This window comes from Colossoma macropomum, unplaced genomic scaffold (assembly GCF_904425465.1).
Source record: "Colossoma macropomum unplaced genomic scaffold, Colossoma_macropomum, whole genome shotgun sequence".
In the NCBI taxonomy this organism is placed as follows: domain Eukaryota; kingdom Metazoa; phylum Chordata; class Actinopteri; order Characiformes; family Serrasalmidae; genus Colossoma; species Colossoma macropomum.
The window spans coordinates 28707918-28727533 of record NW_023494786.1 but is presented as its reverse complement, the minus strand read 5'-3'; the positions used below and the strand labels follow the sequence as shown (position 1 = coordinate 28727533).

Sequence of the window (19616 nt, the reverse complement as noted above, 5' to 3'; positions counted from 1 at the left end):
GTGTGTTAATAAAAGAGCTGTGTTTCTTCCTCTGCTGACATCACAATACTTTTAAACTTCAAATAATAAGTTAAAGCAGTCCAGTGACTTACTTTTTAAAGCTATACATAGTTTTGGGGCTCTGGAGAGCTCTGTTGGAAGCGTATAATTGCCTGCAATGTGCAGTCACCTCCACTTGGTGAAACATGTGTCTTCTGACAGGGTGAGTGAATTATCTACTACTGTCATCATGTCTTCATCGCTATAATGCTAATTTTGCATTTGAAGCCTAAACATCGAGTCAGACTTTCTTTTGGAGTCTGACATTAATACATAAAGACAGATGACGTGGTCCAAAAAACTCCCACCAAATTTTGACCCAATGTCTCTGACTTTTAAGTGATTTTAAATGATATTTCAGGACTCGTAGCAGCATACACTCATCATGTTTTAGTGTTGGTACTTCTTTCAGGTCTAACAAAAAAATCGTACGTAGCGCAACTTAAAGTTAGCGCAACGAATCTTTTTCTTCTTACAGTATAGAGTAAATGACTTTTGTAAAAGTTTAAAACTAGCAAAAACTACAAGTACACAAATACACAAAGGAGCTACTTAAATGCAAAAAACAAAACAGACGTGCCATCGGCACACAGTGATTGGGTTTGTCATCACCTGAGAAATAATATAAAACGACTATCTTGTGGATTGCTTTGAGAGTTTTAGTTAATGAAAGCCTGAAGGGAAAACAACAAAAAAAACAAAAAAACATTGTATTTCTTTTACACAAAGTGACACACAGAGAAACATGCCTGCAAATGTGTTGAGGGTGATAAATATGTGAGCCGCACTGCCGGTGCAGGTGCACACATTTTACGCTCTCTCTGTCGCTCTCTCTCTCACTCACACCACTGTCAGTAAAACCTGCTGACTTCCCAGGCTAAAGAAAAATAGTCAGGGTCGCCACAGCAACCTGCCCCCAACCCACCCCCTCCTCCCTTTTCCGTATACACACTTGCACATTCTCTCTTTCTGTCGCACACACTCGTCTGGAGCAGACGGAGGCAGTAGTGAATGTGTGATGAGTGAGGAAGAAAGCAGGCTTTCAATGTCCCCCGCTTCACACATATGGGTCGGCTCCCACCACGGCCGAGAGAGAGAGAGAGAGAGAGAGAGAGAGAGAGAGAGAGAGAGAGAGAGAGAGAGAGAGAGAGAGAGAGAGAGAGCGCTAGAAACCTCTCCTTCATAGCTCCACCTTGCTTACATAACTCATCTGTTGATGAACAGTTTGTGTTAGCCATCCTCTAGTCCTTCATCAATGGTCAAGTTTTGGACCACAGAGCTGCTGCTGTCTGGCCTTTTTTTTTGAGTGGTAGTTCACTCTCAACCTATCAGTGATGTGTGTAAACACCTCATAAACACTGTTGTGTCTGATACACTTGTTCCAGCACTGCACACACTACCATGTCAGCATCACTGCTGTGCTCAGAATGGACCACCACCCACATAATACCTGGACAACAGTAGTCTTGTTGTCAGAAACTAACCAATAATGAATGAGTTAGAGTTGGACTGATAAACTTTGTAGCAACAGATGAGCTACAGACTGTAATTGTACACCTACATATGGACATTTAAAGAGGACCTATTATGCTCTTCCAGTTATTTCTTCTCCTTTTGTGTTATGCAGTTTTTTTTGTTTTTTTTTCTTTTTTGCATGTAAACTATGTGCAGAGTTACAAATCTCAAAGTAGACACCAGAGGGAGTAACTCTGTCCCACAGTTTCAGCTGCCTGAAATGCCTGGAACTCCAGCCTTTTTACAAGATGATGTAATCTCGTAGCATGATCCTTATTGCCTGTCTAGCTGTAAACTTGGCACACCCTCATACAGTGCACAGCAACTAATGGAGGCAGTTTTGTGGAGTTCAGTTTTGTAGCTGTGTCGAGAAGACACTGACCTGATGTTCAGGATCAGACTCTGACTCAAACTGTAATGTCCTGGCCTCGTGCTATGCCATCTCCAGCCGCTAGGGGGAGATAAGGCACCACTAAGGGGCGATTAGGGCTAAGCGATAACAGCTGTGGGCACCCTACTTGAGGGGTGTTCACACGTTGCTTTCTGCTTAGTCTTGAGTTCCTGCTGCTATGTGCATGTCTCAGACTTAGCCAGTAATTTTGATATTTGATGAGTACCTCTCAATGTAATTATAAAACCTTTGAGTGTCTTTTGGTGACAGCATTCCCCTTTAGTTTTCTGAAACTCTGTAGTTTGAAGAAGCTGCTCTGGCATTTCTTTTGTTCCCTCTTTTGTTTATCAATCCTCCTGCAAAAATCTTAACAGTGTTGCCGCAATAGCTCAACAGTAACGCACTCATCCCCATGTCACAAGGTTCAAATTGTGCTCGGTGCCACCTAGTTTTTCTTTTTTTCCACATTATTGAGTCTGTACTGCTCTGCACTTCTGTCCACCTCTTGTGCTTGGCCAGTGGCTTACCCCATAGCATTCTGGTGCCTGAACAAGGGAACCGCCAAATCAATCTCCACTCAGGGTAAGCCAGCCGTTACACTACATAAACTGTTATGGCAGAAATGCTGCCATTGGAAAAATAGCCACAGCAGTATTTTCAGTGGCTCAAGAGAGAATGGTCTGTCTGCAGACTGCAAGAGAGGGACGGAACATGTAGGGGTGAAATGGCTCTGTTGGTTGATCAGAATAGAATGGGTGAGCTGACCAATCAGAGCACACTGGCTTCATTGGGAGGTGGGGCTTAAAGACACAGGAGCGGTAACAGAGTTTCAGACGGAGCGTGGACAGAGACGCACTATGGGGAAAAAAATGTGTTTTTTGGAACACTAAAGCATATAAAGCATGCTAGTAAACCCCAAAATTAAATTGTGGACACAAGTAGGTGGAGCTCATATAGTGAACAGTGAATGGAAGGAAAACGTAGGAATCTTGTCTAGAGGTTTAAAAGTGGACAGTGAGTATTTTGTCTGCACAAAAATGTCAGGTTTAAATGTTCAAGACTGAAAGTTTGGTATCCTAATATTATCTCACAGCCAACATTCCTGAGTCCATTCAGATCAAAATGGTCCAATCTATGTCATTAATTTGCTCAATTTAAAGTCACACTCTGGCCAAAAAGAAAAACGTAACCATTGCACCATCTTTTGTGAACATGCCTGCTGGCCTCCTACAGCAGTCCCACAACAGTCCTCAGATTGGGAATGTCTGATCTATAGACTTGAAAAACTCTCTTCTAGTGACGTACCCTGAAGGTGGGAGGAACCGTTGAAAAACTACAGGCACTCTGGGGCAGATACACAACGGCAGTCTGCTGAAGCTAGCTGATGAATGCAGAGGGAAGCCAGTAACATCTTAGCTCTGAAATCTTACCTGTTTAGTCACCATGACAACTTTACTTAGAACTGAATTTAACATTTCTGAAGTCTATAATCTTACCCTTTTCTTATCTGGAGTTAGGATATCACAGAAACTTCCTAACTTGACCAACTATCCTGAATACTCTCCTAACTTTATGAGGACCCCAACAGCATCCTAACTTCTGTTTTAAGCTTTTGTTTTTACTGTTAGCCACTCTATTGAAATGAGAATGTTATCATTATAAGGCAGCTGTGACAGGCGCTATAACAATTCCACTATAACTAGCATAACGGTGTTACATTTATTCCATTGTGGTTTCAATTGTGAGAGTGATTTTTTTTTATATTTTACTCTGTGGTCCAAGAAATTCTGGACACTGCAGACACGTTCTCCTCATTCCCTCTCATTACCTGCATGTGTTAATGTCAATGAAAACTTGCCAAATAATGTTGTAACAATGGTGGTAAATAATGAGATGGGTTTAACATGTGGCTGTGTTCAGCAGAATAATGTTAATGTGCCTCACATGCTAAAGCCTTGGTAAATGAAAACTTGCAATTGATATCTTTCAAATACGATAACCTCCAATTCAACACTTTAGTTCTGTTTTGACATTTTTAACACATTCGCTGTCAGTTTGCATTTTTTATGTTGTTTCCATTGTGTTTACCCTTCAGCAATATGCATATTATCAGTTGCTTGGTAACAGGTTGTAACTTCTGCTTGTCAATTTTGTACTTTCGGGTTTCCTAACTTGAAATAAGATGGTGTAAGTTAAAATCCCCAATTTAAGATTTGCTTCTTGTGAAAAATATTGTCAAATCTTAATTTAGGTTTAAAAATAAGATGTTCCTGTAATACGGCCCCACATAGCTAATGGGAAATAGCTGCTAGGAAGACAAATATCATGTCTGTATTTTTTAGACTCTTAGATTTCTTTACCGCCAGCACTCGTATGAGTTTTTGGGTGCAATCCATGCTTAATATTTTATTAAGAGAGCCCTGATGGATGGAAACACACAAAGGATATACAAGCATGAAACCAGTGAGGTCAAGTGATGAAATACTTTGGTACAGATGTTGCATAACATGACAAATAACATATTAAGTGCGAGGTTTAGGTTGGTATGCCCGTTTAAAGAGTTTGACTGTTTAGGAATCAGCATTGGTATGTTGTATAATGGAATATTTGCCTTGGGCAAAAGTCAGAGACCATCTTTATTTATTTAATGTCCAGTCAAAGCGGCCAAGTTACAAGTTCTTCATATTCCAGGAGAGGTTTCTGATGAGATTAGATATAAAATAACCCTTCTGCATAACCATCTTGCATAAGGAAGGGGAAAATCAAAGGAAGATAAATGGAAAAAAAAAACAAAAAAAAAAGATTTTCCTTAACTAGAGTCAAAAATAATCAGAAGATGTAGGAAAATGGGACTTAACAACAGTACAAGAGCTGGTAGAGCATCAAAGCTGTCCCCATCAGATAAAGAGCACTTAAAGCTTTCATCTTTGATAGAGAGGAGAAGATCAAGCTGCTCAACTCAATGCTATGGGTCTGAAAGGATGTGTAGCTGTCAAGAAGCCCTTATTGAGAAAAAGCATATGGACAAAAAAGAAGAACATACATAAACAATGAAGCTACTGGTGTTGTCGGAGGCTGGTGTGCAGACCTCACCATCATTAAATGTGTTTGGAATTACTTGAACTATGAGAGGCAGAACTTCTAAGACTGAACTTTGGAGGTGTGGAAAAATATCCCATAATAAGCCTTTACCACTTTTTTCCTGCCACAGAACAAAGAACAACTTGTTGACCTGGAAATTAAACACATGAACAGTGGTCCCCTGTTTTTGCAAATATGCTTAGGTACATATTGCAGCATCCTGATACTGGCTTGGGCTGCCGCAGAGGCTCTGGAGGTGTGTCCATGCAGAGGGCTATGCAAGGAGGCTCATGGGAGGTGCGTATTCTCCGGAAAAGGGCTGTTGTTGTTTATGTTGTGCTCTGTTAGTTTAATTTATATGTATGTGATACCTGAGTTATTGTGTGTCAGGCAGTGGGCTAAGCTACATGGGTACTATGAAGCGGAGGTGTATGGATGATGATGATGACCTCACTGCTGTTCAGGTTGTTATGTACCTATCCACCCTATCCTCAGTAAAGAGCACTACTCACAGCAAAAACATGGCCTTGTCTGTGTCTTATTGTACTGCAACATCACAATATACTGCAGTAACACTGACGTGGTGGTGGTATGTTAGTGTGTGTTGTGCTGGTATGAGTGGATCAGACACAGCAGTGCTGCTGGAGTTTTAAACACTGTGTGCACTCACTGTCCACTCTATTAGACACATTTACTTTGTTGGTCCACCTTGTAGATATCAAGTCAGAGACGATAGCTCATCTGTTGATGGTTAGCTTATTTTACTTGTCCTCTAGTCCTTCATCAGTGGTCACAGGACACTGCCCACAAGGCACTATATATACAGTGTAATCGACGCAGTGCCTCATCAATTACATCCAAACGCAGAATCTGGATACTTTTGGTTGGTGGACTATTCTCAGTCCAGCAGTGACACTGAGGTGTCTAAAAATTCCAGCAGCATTGCTGTGTCTGATCCACTTGTACCAGTGCAACACACTAACACGCCACCACATGTATATATGAACACTACAATTTGCCGAAAAGAATAAATATGTGTGAGCTGTAGTCAACTTACTACTGTCGAGCTCATACCGAATAAAGCGAGTGAGGTATAGATAGGACCACCCACTAAGAGAGCACATGAAACCTCCTGATGGGTAAGTGACTCATAGGAGTGTATATACTGCCACTGAAACAATCCTATGAGGCCTGACCTCCCTGAGAGACCGCCTGGCAGAACGCGTTTTCTGGATGAATAGCTTGGCCCTCTCATGTACTCAGCAGCTGGTCTCTCTGACTGGAGACACATACATACTGAGGCAGCTAACGTTCCTCAATGAAGCTACATGGCTGGCAGGTTGAACTGCCCATGACTGGAGAGAGTTCATCTAAATGAATAAATAATTAAAGAAGTAAAATTATGATGTGACAGAAGCAAAACTACACAAACATAAAGTCTAAATACACACATACAAACAAACAGGAGAAAACTTTCCACACATTCTGCTTAATCTACATTATGCTCACACTTCTACTCTGAGCCTGACACCGAGCATCAGGGTACATGCAGGGCCTCATTGATTATATCCAAACCAGAACCTAGAGAGAAATGACTCCGCGAATGAAGATGGCCTACAGGCAGGATGAGACCCAGAGGCAAATTCATCATTCATTCACAGCTTTAAAGCTTGAAAGTTGCTGTTATCACCAGCAATAATAAACTATGCTGTAAATTGATAATTATTTCTCACTCATAGCTCTTTAAAACAAGTGGAGAATGTTTGTTGTTTCAGTCCAAATCAACACATTTGTTTTTTATAAGTAGAAAAGAAGATGTTTTATTATGATTTGAATTTGAACTGAATTTGATGAAGTTATGGTTGTCTGTACAGTCTTGTTTTGCAAAAAGAAAACTCTCTTGAGATCCTTTACATTTCCCCTTATTCCCTATCATTTGACATGAAAAAAGTCTGTTTATTTATTTTTTTTTCCTTTTCTTTCATTGTAGTTTGTAGTTTGTATTCAGAGTTTTGCAATTAAAGTCACCTGCTTTAACGGAGTAAGCAAGTAAAAGTAAAAGATTTAGGAAGTAAAACGATCCTAAATCTAGTTGATATCTCGACTATTTCTCATATTTCTAGACTTTATTTTTCATTAAGGAATGAATGGCAGAACTTTGTATGCAAAGGTTTATGCAACCCACTCATGTCACCATGACAAAAGTACACCAGCAATATCCTAGCATTCATATGGGACAGCATCGCAACATCCTAGCAACCACTTGGGACACCATTGCAATCACTTAGCAACATCCTAGCAACCATCTAAGATACCATAACAACCACTTAAACACATCTCAGCAACCACATGGGATACCATAGCAGTCACTTAACAACCCCTCAGCAACCACATGGGATACCATAGCAGTCACTTAACAACCCCTCAGCAACCACATGGGATACCATAGCAACCATGTAGCAACACCCTAGCAATCACATGAGATCCCATAACAACCATTTAACAACACCTCAGCAACCACATAGGATACCATAGCAACCACCTAGCAATACCCTATCAACCATGTGGGATACTATAAAAACACTCAGCAACACCTAAGCAACCAATGGGATACCATAACAACCACGTAGCAACATCAGATCAACCACCTGGGACACCATAGCAACCACTTAGCAATGCCTCAGCAACCAAATGGGATATTATAGCAAACATGCAGCAACACCCTATCAACCACATGGGATACCATAACAACCACTCAGCGAACAATGGGATACCATAGCAACCATGTTGCAACATCCTAGCAAACACGTGGGGATACCATAACACTTAGCAACACCTTAGCAACCACTTAAAATAACATGAACTGTTTAGCAACTCCCTAGCAACCACGAGGGAATTGCTTAAGCTGCACAACCACTGCATTTTCTGAAGAAAAGGCACTTTTCTAGTTTAACAGTGTATTTACATTTAAATAGTACAGCCAAACAATTTGGCTTATTTGAATGTGGTGGCAACTTTCATAGGCAAATGGCTTCTACAAAATGGTTGTATGTTTGGCCAGATGTGTGCAGCCTTTGTTTCCCTGGGAATGATTACTTGAATCCGATATAAGCGAAAAGAAGAGACCACACAGTAGGCTAAATGGAGTGAGGCTTCATAAAAGACTGTACACTTGCGACTGTTGACAAATCAGGAAAGTAAAATGAGTGTAAAATCAGTGGCTTCGTAACGGCAGCTAATTAGCTGCTCCTTCTGGTCCATGTCTTCTGGTATAGACATACTGGCCCTTTTCTGTAAGAAACTCTACGAGAAGCACTGAGGACTGTCCATTTTACCTCATAGACACCACATGCCTCATTAGTATCCCGAATGTAGCAGCTGAAAAATGTGACAGGATCAGTCTGCCACTGTGTGTCACCTTTTCAGTGTGTGCGGAGCCATTAGTGGTCCAGGCTGAGCTATCTGTCATTGCTAAAGTTGTCCCATGCTGCTTCTCGTGTATACCCCCACATTTCCCACCATCCCGTGCTGCGAGCGATGGTTCTGCTTACTCTGCACATTGAGCCACACTGTGCGGGAGACGATGGGCTGGCTAGTTTTGGAGCGGCCCACTTGGCACTCGTAGGGGGAGTCGTCTTCCAGGCGAACATCCATAATCTGGAGATGGTATTGGCCTTCAGAAGAGAGAAAGACAGAGGAGAAAAGAGAAACATTATATTCTTTAAAAATAAAAAGGTACAGGAAAGAGGTCTTTGGAGTGATGCAAGAGAAGAATCCAGGGGTGCAAATTTGTCAACGTAGGGGGCTAAAGCTGACATACAGCGATTCAAACATAAAACTGTGTAAATAAAGCGTGCCTACAGTTATAATTATCATACTGACATCTACTGCTTTATATGTCAGTATTAAAACACAAAAATAAATCACTGCTGTCAGAACAAAACCTTGTATCTCCAAAATGGTAACTTTACAGGAGAAGGAAAAAACCAACCTTAACTTTTAATGTAAGTCTTTTTTCCAAATCATTTTGAGTCGTTACTTTTGGTCCATTCATCATGAAATTTATATACAATGTAAAGAGCAATAGACATTTTCAACTTATGCCAAAAACTGAAAAAACAACAAAAATGGAGACACAAGGTTTTGTTCTGACAGCAGTGAAATACTACTATAAACAGGAATAATAATATTAGATATATTCAGTAGGGATTTAGTTTTGTCCTAAACAAATGAACATAGATAGTAAAGAAGATACTCAAACTGTAGAGAAAAACTCTAAAACCTTAATGCATTATGTTGCTTTAAAATTTTGAGAATTTGTTTTTTTTTACAGTGTCCTTTTTTTTCAATTTTTTCAATAACCCAAATTTTTCAAGAGTCATGTTTGTAAATTAAATGTGTGAGTGTGTAACAGAACCAGCCAGATGCTCACATTAAAAAGACAAGAAATGAGGCTTTACTTGAAAAGTACTCATAGTGGAGAGAAAGGCAGTGGTCAAGTCCAAAAAAGCCAAAGTACAAAAAAAGATAAACATAACAAATAATATCAGGCCAACAGATCCAAAAGGGCAAAAGACAACAAGGTAAAGTCAGGAAGTCCAAAAACACAAAGGCAACATAGCAGATAGAAACACTCAGTAGCTCTACAGAGAGAAGCAACACCTCACAAAAGACCTGGTGCTAAAGCCTGGGCTTATATCCTAAACTAAATCTAGTCATGTGATGCACATAACAGGTGAAACAGGTTAGTATTCATGTGAACTGGAACAGTGATTGGTGGATTGGGGAGGTTTATCAGTCACATGATCTCCCAGAGAGTTCTGGGAAGTGGAGTCTTTATGAATGTCAGAGCCAGAGGGATGTGTAAAGACCCCTTTCGAATGTTGCCCCTTTTCACAGTAGTCATAAAATATCATTTCCAGGAGGTGCATCTGTTGATCATTTTTTTTCTTCAATACTGATGGAATATACATCGATGGAAATGTGTACAATTTATAAAAAAACAAAAGTGAACTGAATTCACAGCAAAACAGAGCAAGGAAGTCAATGTTTAGTAATTTTTTCTATTTAATTCTGTTTTCTTTTTTTTATCATGACAGTTGCACATGACTTTTTGATATCAAGCTGTTCTTGTGCTGTATTTATCTGAGCATGCCTGTCTTTGTTGAAAGATGTGAATTATTTTCACAGCAGCGGGCCTTTACCCCTCCTCTTTCACACCTAATTGCTCACTAGCAGCACAATCCTACTTAATCTGATATCAGAGTTACAGAGATCAGATTAGATTAGATTCAGCTTTATTGCCATTGTGTAGAGTACAGGTACAGAGCAAATGAAATGCTGTTAGCATCTAACCAGAAGTGCAAAATACAGTATTATCGTAAGAAAACCTTGTATCTCCATTTTTGTCTCCATTTTTCAGTTTTTGACATAATTTGAAAATACCTGTTACCCCTTTATATTGTTTGTAACTTTCATGATGAATGGACCAAAAGAAATGGCCCAAAATGACTTGGAAAAAAGTCTGGTTCCATTGACTTACATTAAAAGTAAAGTAGGTTTATTCCTTACCATTTTGGATATACAAGGTTTTCTTCCCACAACAGCGATATATACAGAGTGAGTGGAGAGTGTACAGATGTAGGTAGTGTGTCCTGTGAGAGCAGCATATGTAAAAGATAAATAAGCAGAGTAAACTTGTACAGTAACTATCAGTGTCAACATGAAATAGTGCAGTAATAGACTGTGCAAATATGAATAGTGCAATAATACCAAGACATAAAGTACAATAACAGTGCAGTAAATGCAGTTGAAGTGACAGTGAGGTGTTCAGCAGGGTCACAGCCTCAGTGAAGAAGCTCTTCCTGAGCCTGCTGGTGCGGGAGGGGACACTTCTGTATAGCCTGCCAGATGGGAGGAGGGTAAAGAGTCCGTGGTTAGGATGAGAAACGTCCTTGATGAAGTTCCTCGTTCTGCCCAGGCAGCGCTTATGGTAAATGTTCTCAATGGAGGGTAACTGAGCAGTTGCCGAACCACACTGCGATGCAGTTTGTGAGTATGATCTCAATGGTACAGCGGTGGGAGTTCACCAGTATCCCGGGACACAGGTGAGCTGTTGTGCCTTTTTGACCATGACCAGGTCAGATAATCAGAGATGTGGATACCAAGGAACTTGAAGCCAGACACGTGCTCTACCTGATGTAGATGAGGGAGTGTGTCTGGCTCCTACCCCTCCTAAAGTCCACGATGATCTTCTTGGTTTTCTAGGTGTTGAGTGACAGGTTGTTGTCCTCACACCAGGCTGTTGTCCTCACACCAGGCTGCCAGGTGCTGCAACTCATCCCTGTAGGCCATCTCATCATCACCTCTGATCAGACCTATCACCGTGGTGTCAACCGCGAACTTGATTATGGAGAGAGAGCCATAAACAGGAACACAGTCATGGGTGAAAAGGCAGTACACCCATGACTGTGAGTGCAGAGAAAACATATTTTATTTGATTATATTGATTAAACATGTCCTAGTCAGTTTCCAGTCCACCGGAGGAATGGTCATTAGGGGTCCCAAAGAAAGAGACTACAGAATCTTCACATAAGATACCAATTCATGCTTTCTGCCATGACTGTACATTCAAACCATCCTTTTTAATGACTGTTAGGTTTTTATATTTTCTTGCACAAAGAACTTGCAGTGAATAGGACTGAATAGAGAGGCATTTAGGTTAAAGCCTCTTCTGATTAATTCTGTTCTGTAAATGTCCCATTTTCTAATTACAAGAACACTTCCATTAACATCTGTGAGAAAGGCAGAGATCCTTTGTTATTTGACACATTTGAAATATCTCAGCAACTCCAACTTGAATTCATTAAAATCAAATCATACATCCGAACTACAGCTGACAAATCGCATTACCGCGTTTGCTTTACTGAATTTGTTCGAAATGTTAGTCTAATATGACCAATTATTGCCTCTGAAGGAAGGGAAAAGCAGAATGGTTTATTCTATTTGATCTCGTCCCTAAGCACCACTCCTTTGTGTGCGAGATCCATTTATTATTTACCAGTTGAATACTGGGCCACCATGGGGTTAGTTTGTTCAGCTACTACTCTGTGACGATTAATGGCTGCTCTGCGAGGTCTATGCAAGCTGTTCATGCTTTCAACTTTTCTCTTCTCTCTCTCTCTCTTTCTCTCTCTCTCTCTCTCTCTCTCCCTTTCTCTCTCCCTTTCTCTCTCCCTTTCTTTCTTTCTCTCTCTCCTCCCTTCCAAAGAAAACTAACATGCAGAAAATAGTATCTTGGTATGACAACCACTGCAGCTGGAAAAAAAAGGAGGTGTCAACCAAGCTGGCAAGATAATTAACACCAACCAGTAGCAATTTTCGGATCTATGCTATCATAGAGGGAAAAGGAGCCACTTTAAAATTATTAATGATTTTCCACTCTCTTGAAATTGCACTTAGTAAACGCTGCGATGATGTTTGTGTCGGCGATGTTTGCGCGCGCATGCATGTGTTTGTGGGAGACCAGTAATTATACTTCTGACATCCAACATGAAATGCTGACAAGAACTCTTTTGCACATTCATTTTCTCTCTAGGCAGTGTGTGTGTGTGTGTGTGTCTGTCAGCCATAGTTGAGGACCTTTATGTGGAAAAACAGTTAACGTCCTTCAACTCTATGTCGAACTCATTACAATACCACATTACAAGCACCAGAACCTTACAGCAATTTGATTTCAACATCTCAGTCATAAAGTGTTGAATTAACATCTCCACAGTTCAGCTGGCATATGATTAAAGGGCAAATATCATACATGTGTCTTTCATGTATGCATTTATTTATTCCATGAGCCCCAATTATTACATCTTTCTAAACATCAAAATATTCAGAATTCATCATTTTCCAAACTATTTGTTCTCTCTGAGAATTTAGTTAAGTTACCCTTATTAGTCCCACAATGTGGAAATTTCACCTCCGCATTTAAACCCATCCATACAGTGAAAGGCCCACATACACACTAATGAATACACACACACTAGGGGGCAGTGAGCACACTCGCCCAGAGCGGTGGGCAGCCCTTTCCACAGTGCCCGAGGAGCAGTTGGGGGTTAGGTGCCTTGCTCAGCAGCATTCCAGTCACGTACTGTGGGTTCAGGGACTCATGCTATAATAAGACTTATACACAGTTGTATGCAAAAGTTTGAACCCCTCTAGTCAAAATAGATATTTTGCTGATTTTCAAAGTGAAAATAAGTAATAACACATCCTGCATATGAATTTAAATATGGAATTTGTTTGCAAATTTGATCTGATGCAAAATTTATATTTTCTTAGTTTCACATATTGGAAAAAAAATGTAACATAAAATGTAAAATGTGGGGTGTCACAGTAGGTAGCGCTGTTGCCTCACAGCAAGAAGGGCCTGGGTTCGGTTCCGCGGCTAGGCAACCAGGGTCCTTTCTGTGTGGAGTTTGCATGTTCTCCCCGTGTCTGCATGGGTTTCCTCCCACAGCCCAAAGACATGCAGACCAACTGGATATGCTAGATTGCCCCTACATGTGATTGGGGGTGTGGGTGTATGTGTCTGTCTGCCCTGCTATGGACGAGTGACCTGTCCAGGGTGTTTCCTGCCTTCTGCCCAATGACTGCTGGCATAGACTTCAGCACACAACGCCCCCACCCACCCCATGACCCAGACGGATAAGCGGTTTAGGAATTGTGTGTGTGTGTGTGTGTGTGTTTGTGTAACATGTGAACTTATAACTTCAAAGAGAATGGGTGGAGCTAAACTGCGATTGAATGAACAGGCTGATGTAGAAATATATATGTAAATGCATTTTTATAACATCAGAAAAACAGTGAGTTCAGAACAGGCTGGTTTTGCAGATTCATTTTCATATACTGCCTGGGGAGTGACTCCATGTTTTAAAGCTCCTTTATGTGTTTCATCAAACAGTTGTATTAAAAAATAATGAGGGAAAGTTGTTTATCCATGATATGGGACCTTTAAACTTAAGTCAATTGAAAACTGTAGGAGCTGGTTTACCAGAGGTGCGATGCCCAGTGCCATCATGGGGAGTTAAGTGTGGCACAACATAGCTGCTTTGCTCTGTAATGAACAGGAATGCTCGCCCAGGCCTTTTTTCAGCCTTGGGTTTTAATTGCAGATGGCTTTTTATAGGTGCTAGTCCGCCCCGCCTGCTACATGCACTACCACTATTCAGTGGTGCGAGCCACCAAGCAACGAACTCAATTTCCCCCTTATTTACTCCTAATGGCCGATAAGGATAGGCATGATTCAGAGCTGTTTTTGTGTAGGCGCTCGGCTCAGAAAAAAAGAACTGCTCATTTCTCAAACCAGTCCCCAGTGCTTAAATTAGAACCTCCTTTGTTAGCGTTGCGCTAAGCTGTTTTCGGGCGAACAATGCTTATGGGATTCCACGGTTCCAGTGGTTGCATAAAAACTATAGATGACTCAAGTGCATGCTTAAATTAAAATATTACTAAAATATTCATTATTGCCTATCAGTTTCTATAATAATTAATGTCAACCTTGAGAACTGTTAATATTAAGCAGTCACATGAATGCACCATGCCACTGAGGGGCAAATGCACTGATGCATCATGGAGGCAGCAATTCAGGTGCATTAATTTTGCAAAGGTATAACTTTATATCGTTATAAGAGAATATAATATATATATAAACCTCAAATGTGCAGGTGTAAAATAAATGCCTGTGAATTTTTTTGGATTGTTCGATACACTGAAAACAGTTCCACCAGTCAAATTTGTGCATTCAGTTTATTTGCAAAACATGAATGAACAATCGAATGATATACCAAGATAAATGAGTCAAAATCTGATTGAATCAAGTTGTGGCGAAATCTGAGCAATGCAAAAAGTTTGGGCACTCCTGTTGAGTGTTGCTTGCACAAAAATTATCTGCATAGAATGGTGTACAATGCAGCACTGGCAACAAAACTTTTCCTAAATCCTGAATCAAAACCAACAGCCTGTTGAAAAATTGCAGACAAGGGACGTGTAAATATTAAAAATGAGCAATGCTATGCACTTTATTTAGCACTAGCTAACACTAACATCTCTAGAATATATTAACACAGACGTATACATATTAACAAATAAACAAAAGCAATATTTTACATCAATTAAAACTCAAAAACATTTTACATCAACTTCTGCCTTTTTCCACATTTTTTTTTCTGTGTATTGTGTATTCTGTGTATTTTTTTTATTTTCCATGAAGTATTTCACACAATTATCATAGTTAATTCTTTCTCTCCCTTCCTGGTTCTCACCTCTGTTCTCGTCACCGGTCATGCTGTAGCGTGGGTAGCCAGGCAGTGACCGCTGCGGCCCAAGTAGCAGGCCATCCTTTACCCACTGGACGGCCCCTGAGGCCCTGAGCACTTCACACTTCAGCAGAGCCGTGGCCCCCGCCCGTACAGTCAGGTTACGAGGCTCTGTTCGGAACGCCTGCTGCCCTCTCACACCTGCAAAGCCAGAAATCCCATAAGTAAATCTGATAAATGGCAACATATGGATTTCAAATTTCTAGTTGTATCTACACTCTTTGTCCATTTTACCACAATATATGTGCACTTTGTAGTTCTACAATTACAGACTGTGGACCAACAAGGTAGGAGTGTCTAATAGAGTGGGACGGTGAGTGGACACAGTGTTTAAAAACTCCAGCAGTGTCTGATACACTCATACCAGCACAACACACTAACTAACTAATTAGGGGATTCTTCCACGTACAGACCAGTTCAAATTTCCTCACAGTATTTCAATGGAATTCAGACCTGGGCTTTGACTAGACCATTTGATAATCCTCCATTTCTTCATTTTGAGCCATTCCTTGGTGAATTTATTTGTATGTTTGGGATCACTATCCTGTTGTGCATATATATATATATATATTTAATAAAATGGCATCTGGCATGATAGAATTAAACGAATAAAACACTATTTCTAAATAATCCTGTATTTATTTCAGAAATGTTTTTGTTTGTACGCTCACTGGGCACTTTATTAGGAACACTACACTAATACTTGATATGGCTCCTTTTGCTCTTAAAACAGTTCCACAAGATGTTGGAAATATTCCTATATGACTGCATCATGCAATTCCTGCAGATTTTTCAGGTTCCCACTGTGAATCTCCTGATCTACCACATCCCAAAGATGTTCTATTAGATTCAGACCCAGTGACTTTAAGGCCACTGAAGAACACTGAACTCATTGTCATGTTCTTGAAATGTCATGTTCAGTTTGATATGACTTGCTTTGTGACATGGTGCATTTTCATGCTGGACATAGCCTTTAGAGGATGCATAAATTGCGACCATGAAACAACACTCAAATGGACTGTGACATTTATGATGGCTGATTGGTATTAACTGGCTCAAAATGTGCCAAGAAAACACCCCCCACACCATTACACCACCTCCACCAGCCTGGACTGTTGACACAAAGCAGGTTGGGTCCAAATTCTGAATCTATCGTCTGTGTGCCACAGCAGAAATTGATATACATCGGACCAGACTACGTTTTTCCAGTCTTTAACGGTCCAGTTTTAGTGCCCACTGCAGCCTCAGCTTTCTGTTCTTGGCTGACAGAAACAGAACCCCCATGTGATCTTCTGCTGTTGTAGCCCATCCGCCTCAAGGTTCAATGTGTTATGTATTGAAATGCTTTTCTGCTCACCACAATTGCACAGAGTGATTATCTGACTTACTGTAGCCTTTCTGTCAACTCAGACTAGTCTGGCCATTCTCTGTTGACCTCTCTCATCAACATGGCATTTTGGCCACTTACTGGATGTTTTTTCTTTGTTGCTCCACTCTGAGGAAACTCTAGAGATTGCTGTATGTGAAAATCTCAGGAGATGAGCAGTTATAGAAATACTCTCACCAGTCTGTCTGGCACCAACAATCATGCCACATTCTTCCTCATTCTGATGGTTGATATGAACGTTTCCTGAAACTGCTGTCCTGTGTCTGCATGTTTTTATACACTGCACTGCTGTCACACAGTTGGCTGTTTGGATAACTGCATGAAAGAGTAGATGTATAGGTGTACCTTATAGAGTGCTCAGTGAGTGTATATCTTGTGTGTATCTTTTTAGAAAGAAAAAAAAACAAACAAAACACAAATTTTGAGATAAAGTTTAATGTCCAGTAATCTACATGTTTGTAGTAAGTGTGGTACATTGTGTTTTGATTAGTATAATAGACTGATGCATTAAAAAAACACAATCATTTAAGCCTTTTGCTTTTATTTTGTATAGGAGTTTCGAAGATGATGTTCAATAAATTTGGGGATAATATTGTTTTGCAGTGATTTTAAAAGGCTTCACTGGTCAGTATACTGGACATTAGAATTAGACACATGGAATCTGGAAGATTTCGAAAATTGATCATATTTATTATTAACAAGGAAACAGACACACAACACAAACTAAACTGAACAGAACTATTATCTCTGTCTTCACACTTGGTAGCATATGAACTGTATGTAATAGGTGTAATATTACATATAAACATAATTGATTTGTAATGTAGCTTATGTAACGTTTTCTGATTTTTTTTTCATCGCTGACCTACTATTTGTTCATTCTGGATGTAGAAATGTAAATCAGTTTATATGATTTGTGTTAATAAGCTCTTTGTTAATTATTTTAATATAAATATTAGTTTTTTGAAGTCCAGGTAGTTCCAAGTGTATTTTTTTTTTACATGCAACTGTACATCCAGCAAACAAACAAAAAGTTTAGTGTTTGCTTTATATCTTATGTTAGTAATAATATATATGCTTATTTTAAAAAATGTCACATTTCAATGGACCTAAGTCCAAATGTTCAGTATACTAGGGAGTAGCGTAAAGCACTCCACCACTGGACTCTGGAGCAGTGGAAATGCATTCTGTGGAGTGACGAGTCACGCTTCTCTATCTGTCAGTCTGATGGACGAGTCTGGGTTTGGTGAATGCCAGAACGTTACCTGCCTGACTGCATTGTGCCAACTGTAAAGTGTTGTGGAGGAGGGATAATGATATGGGGTTGTTTTTCAGGGGCTGGCCTAGAACCCTCAGTTCCAGTGAAGGGAAATTTTAATGCTTCAGCAGACCAAGACATTTTAGACAATTCTATGTTTACAACCTTGTGGGAACAGTTTGGGGAAGAACCTTTTCTCTTCCACCCTGACTGTGTCCCAGTGCATAAAGCAAGGTCCATAAAGGCATGGCTGAGTGAGTTTGGTGTGGAAGAACTTGGCCGGCACGCACAGAGCCCTGACCTCAACGCCATCAAACACCTTTGGGATTAACTAGAACAGAGATTTCAAGCCAGGCTCTCTTGTCCAACGAGAAAATTCCCACAGACACACTCCAAAATCTTGTAGAAAGCTTCCCAGAAGAGTGGAAGCTGTTATAGCTGCAAAGCAACTCCATATTAATGCCTATGGATATAGAATGGGATGCATAAAAGTGTAAGTGTCTCAATACTTTTGTCCATACTGAGGAGGTTACTATAAAATAATGGGGTTTTGAGGAGTTTTGCCATGTCCTATTGTGATTAAGTTTTGCCGTGATTGACAGCAGAACCCATTCAGTAATGCATGTATATATACTATATAATCATATACGTTATTATATTATCACAACATTTAGGTCAAAGTTCAAAGTGTTAATCTTAACATAGTTCCAGAAAATGGCATATACGTTGCCTATATAAACTCCCACTCCACACTATTAGCAGCTCCTTCATTATCCAGGTACAATTTGGTTGTTGCTTCATCAGCACAACAGCGACACTGATATGATAGTGTGTGTGTGGTGCTGGTATGAGTGTATCAGACACAGTGGTTTTTCTGAGATTTTTACATAGTCACTGCTAGGTCGAGAGTGAACAACTGCCCAAAAAAGTCCAGACAAAGTGGCTCTGTGGTCAGAAACTGACCGCTAATACAGAGCTAGAGTGTGGCTAGCACAAACTGTGCATCAACAGATGGAGTACAGTCTCTAACTGTACACATGGTAGAGCTACAATGAGGGATTTCTAATAAGATAGCCAGTCTTTATGCCTTGGTAAGGACAAAAAGGAAGTATTATCCTTTTGATATAATTTCTTTATATCGATTCAGTCAACACAGATGTCATTCTTTACACATTTAAATATGCCCTTAGCTCATTAAATAATCGTATTAATCATATTATCATGTGTGGTGAGCCAAACACTGAGCAGAAGCAAATGTAATTCTGCCCACAGAAGAGTGAAAGCCACTTTGCAGTTTGAGGACCCAAGTTAGCATCGCTATTCTTCATCCTAGTGTATGTTTTATTGATGGCAGATTGGAAGCAATTCGGCCCTGCAAATGAGTCAATAAAGTAATTACTGTGAATTAAATCTCTCCTCAGCAGGGAAGAGAAGGCAGAGAGCAAGAGGTGGGGAATAAAGTATGATGGGACCTCACCCTCCCTTTGCTGTTTTTCTTCTCAGTCAATGTGCCATCAAGCTAATATTCACTCGGAAGAATGATGGCCAAGTGTTGAAGACCCCTAATTTGTCAAA

The 19616-nt window shown here is 40.1% G+C and overlaps 1 protein-coding gene across 1 annotated transcript in view; it reads right to left on the bottom strand.

Moving 5' to 3' along the window:
• The window catches only part of nphs1 (NPHS1 adhesion molecule, nephrin), a 170866-nt gene that overhangs the window by 124951 nt on the left and 26299 nt on the right, over positions 1-19616 (bottom strand). Inside the window, exons 3-4 of the mRNA XM_036565266.1 lie at positions 15343-15537; positions 8578-8700 (exon numbers count right to left, since the gene is read on the bottom strand). Coding sequence (XP_036421159.1) covers positions 8578-8700; positions 15343-15537 — 318 coding nt within the window. The remainder of the gene's footprint in view (positions 1-8577; positions 8701-15342; positions 15538-19616) is intronic.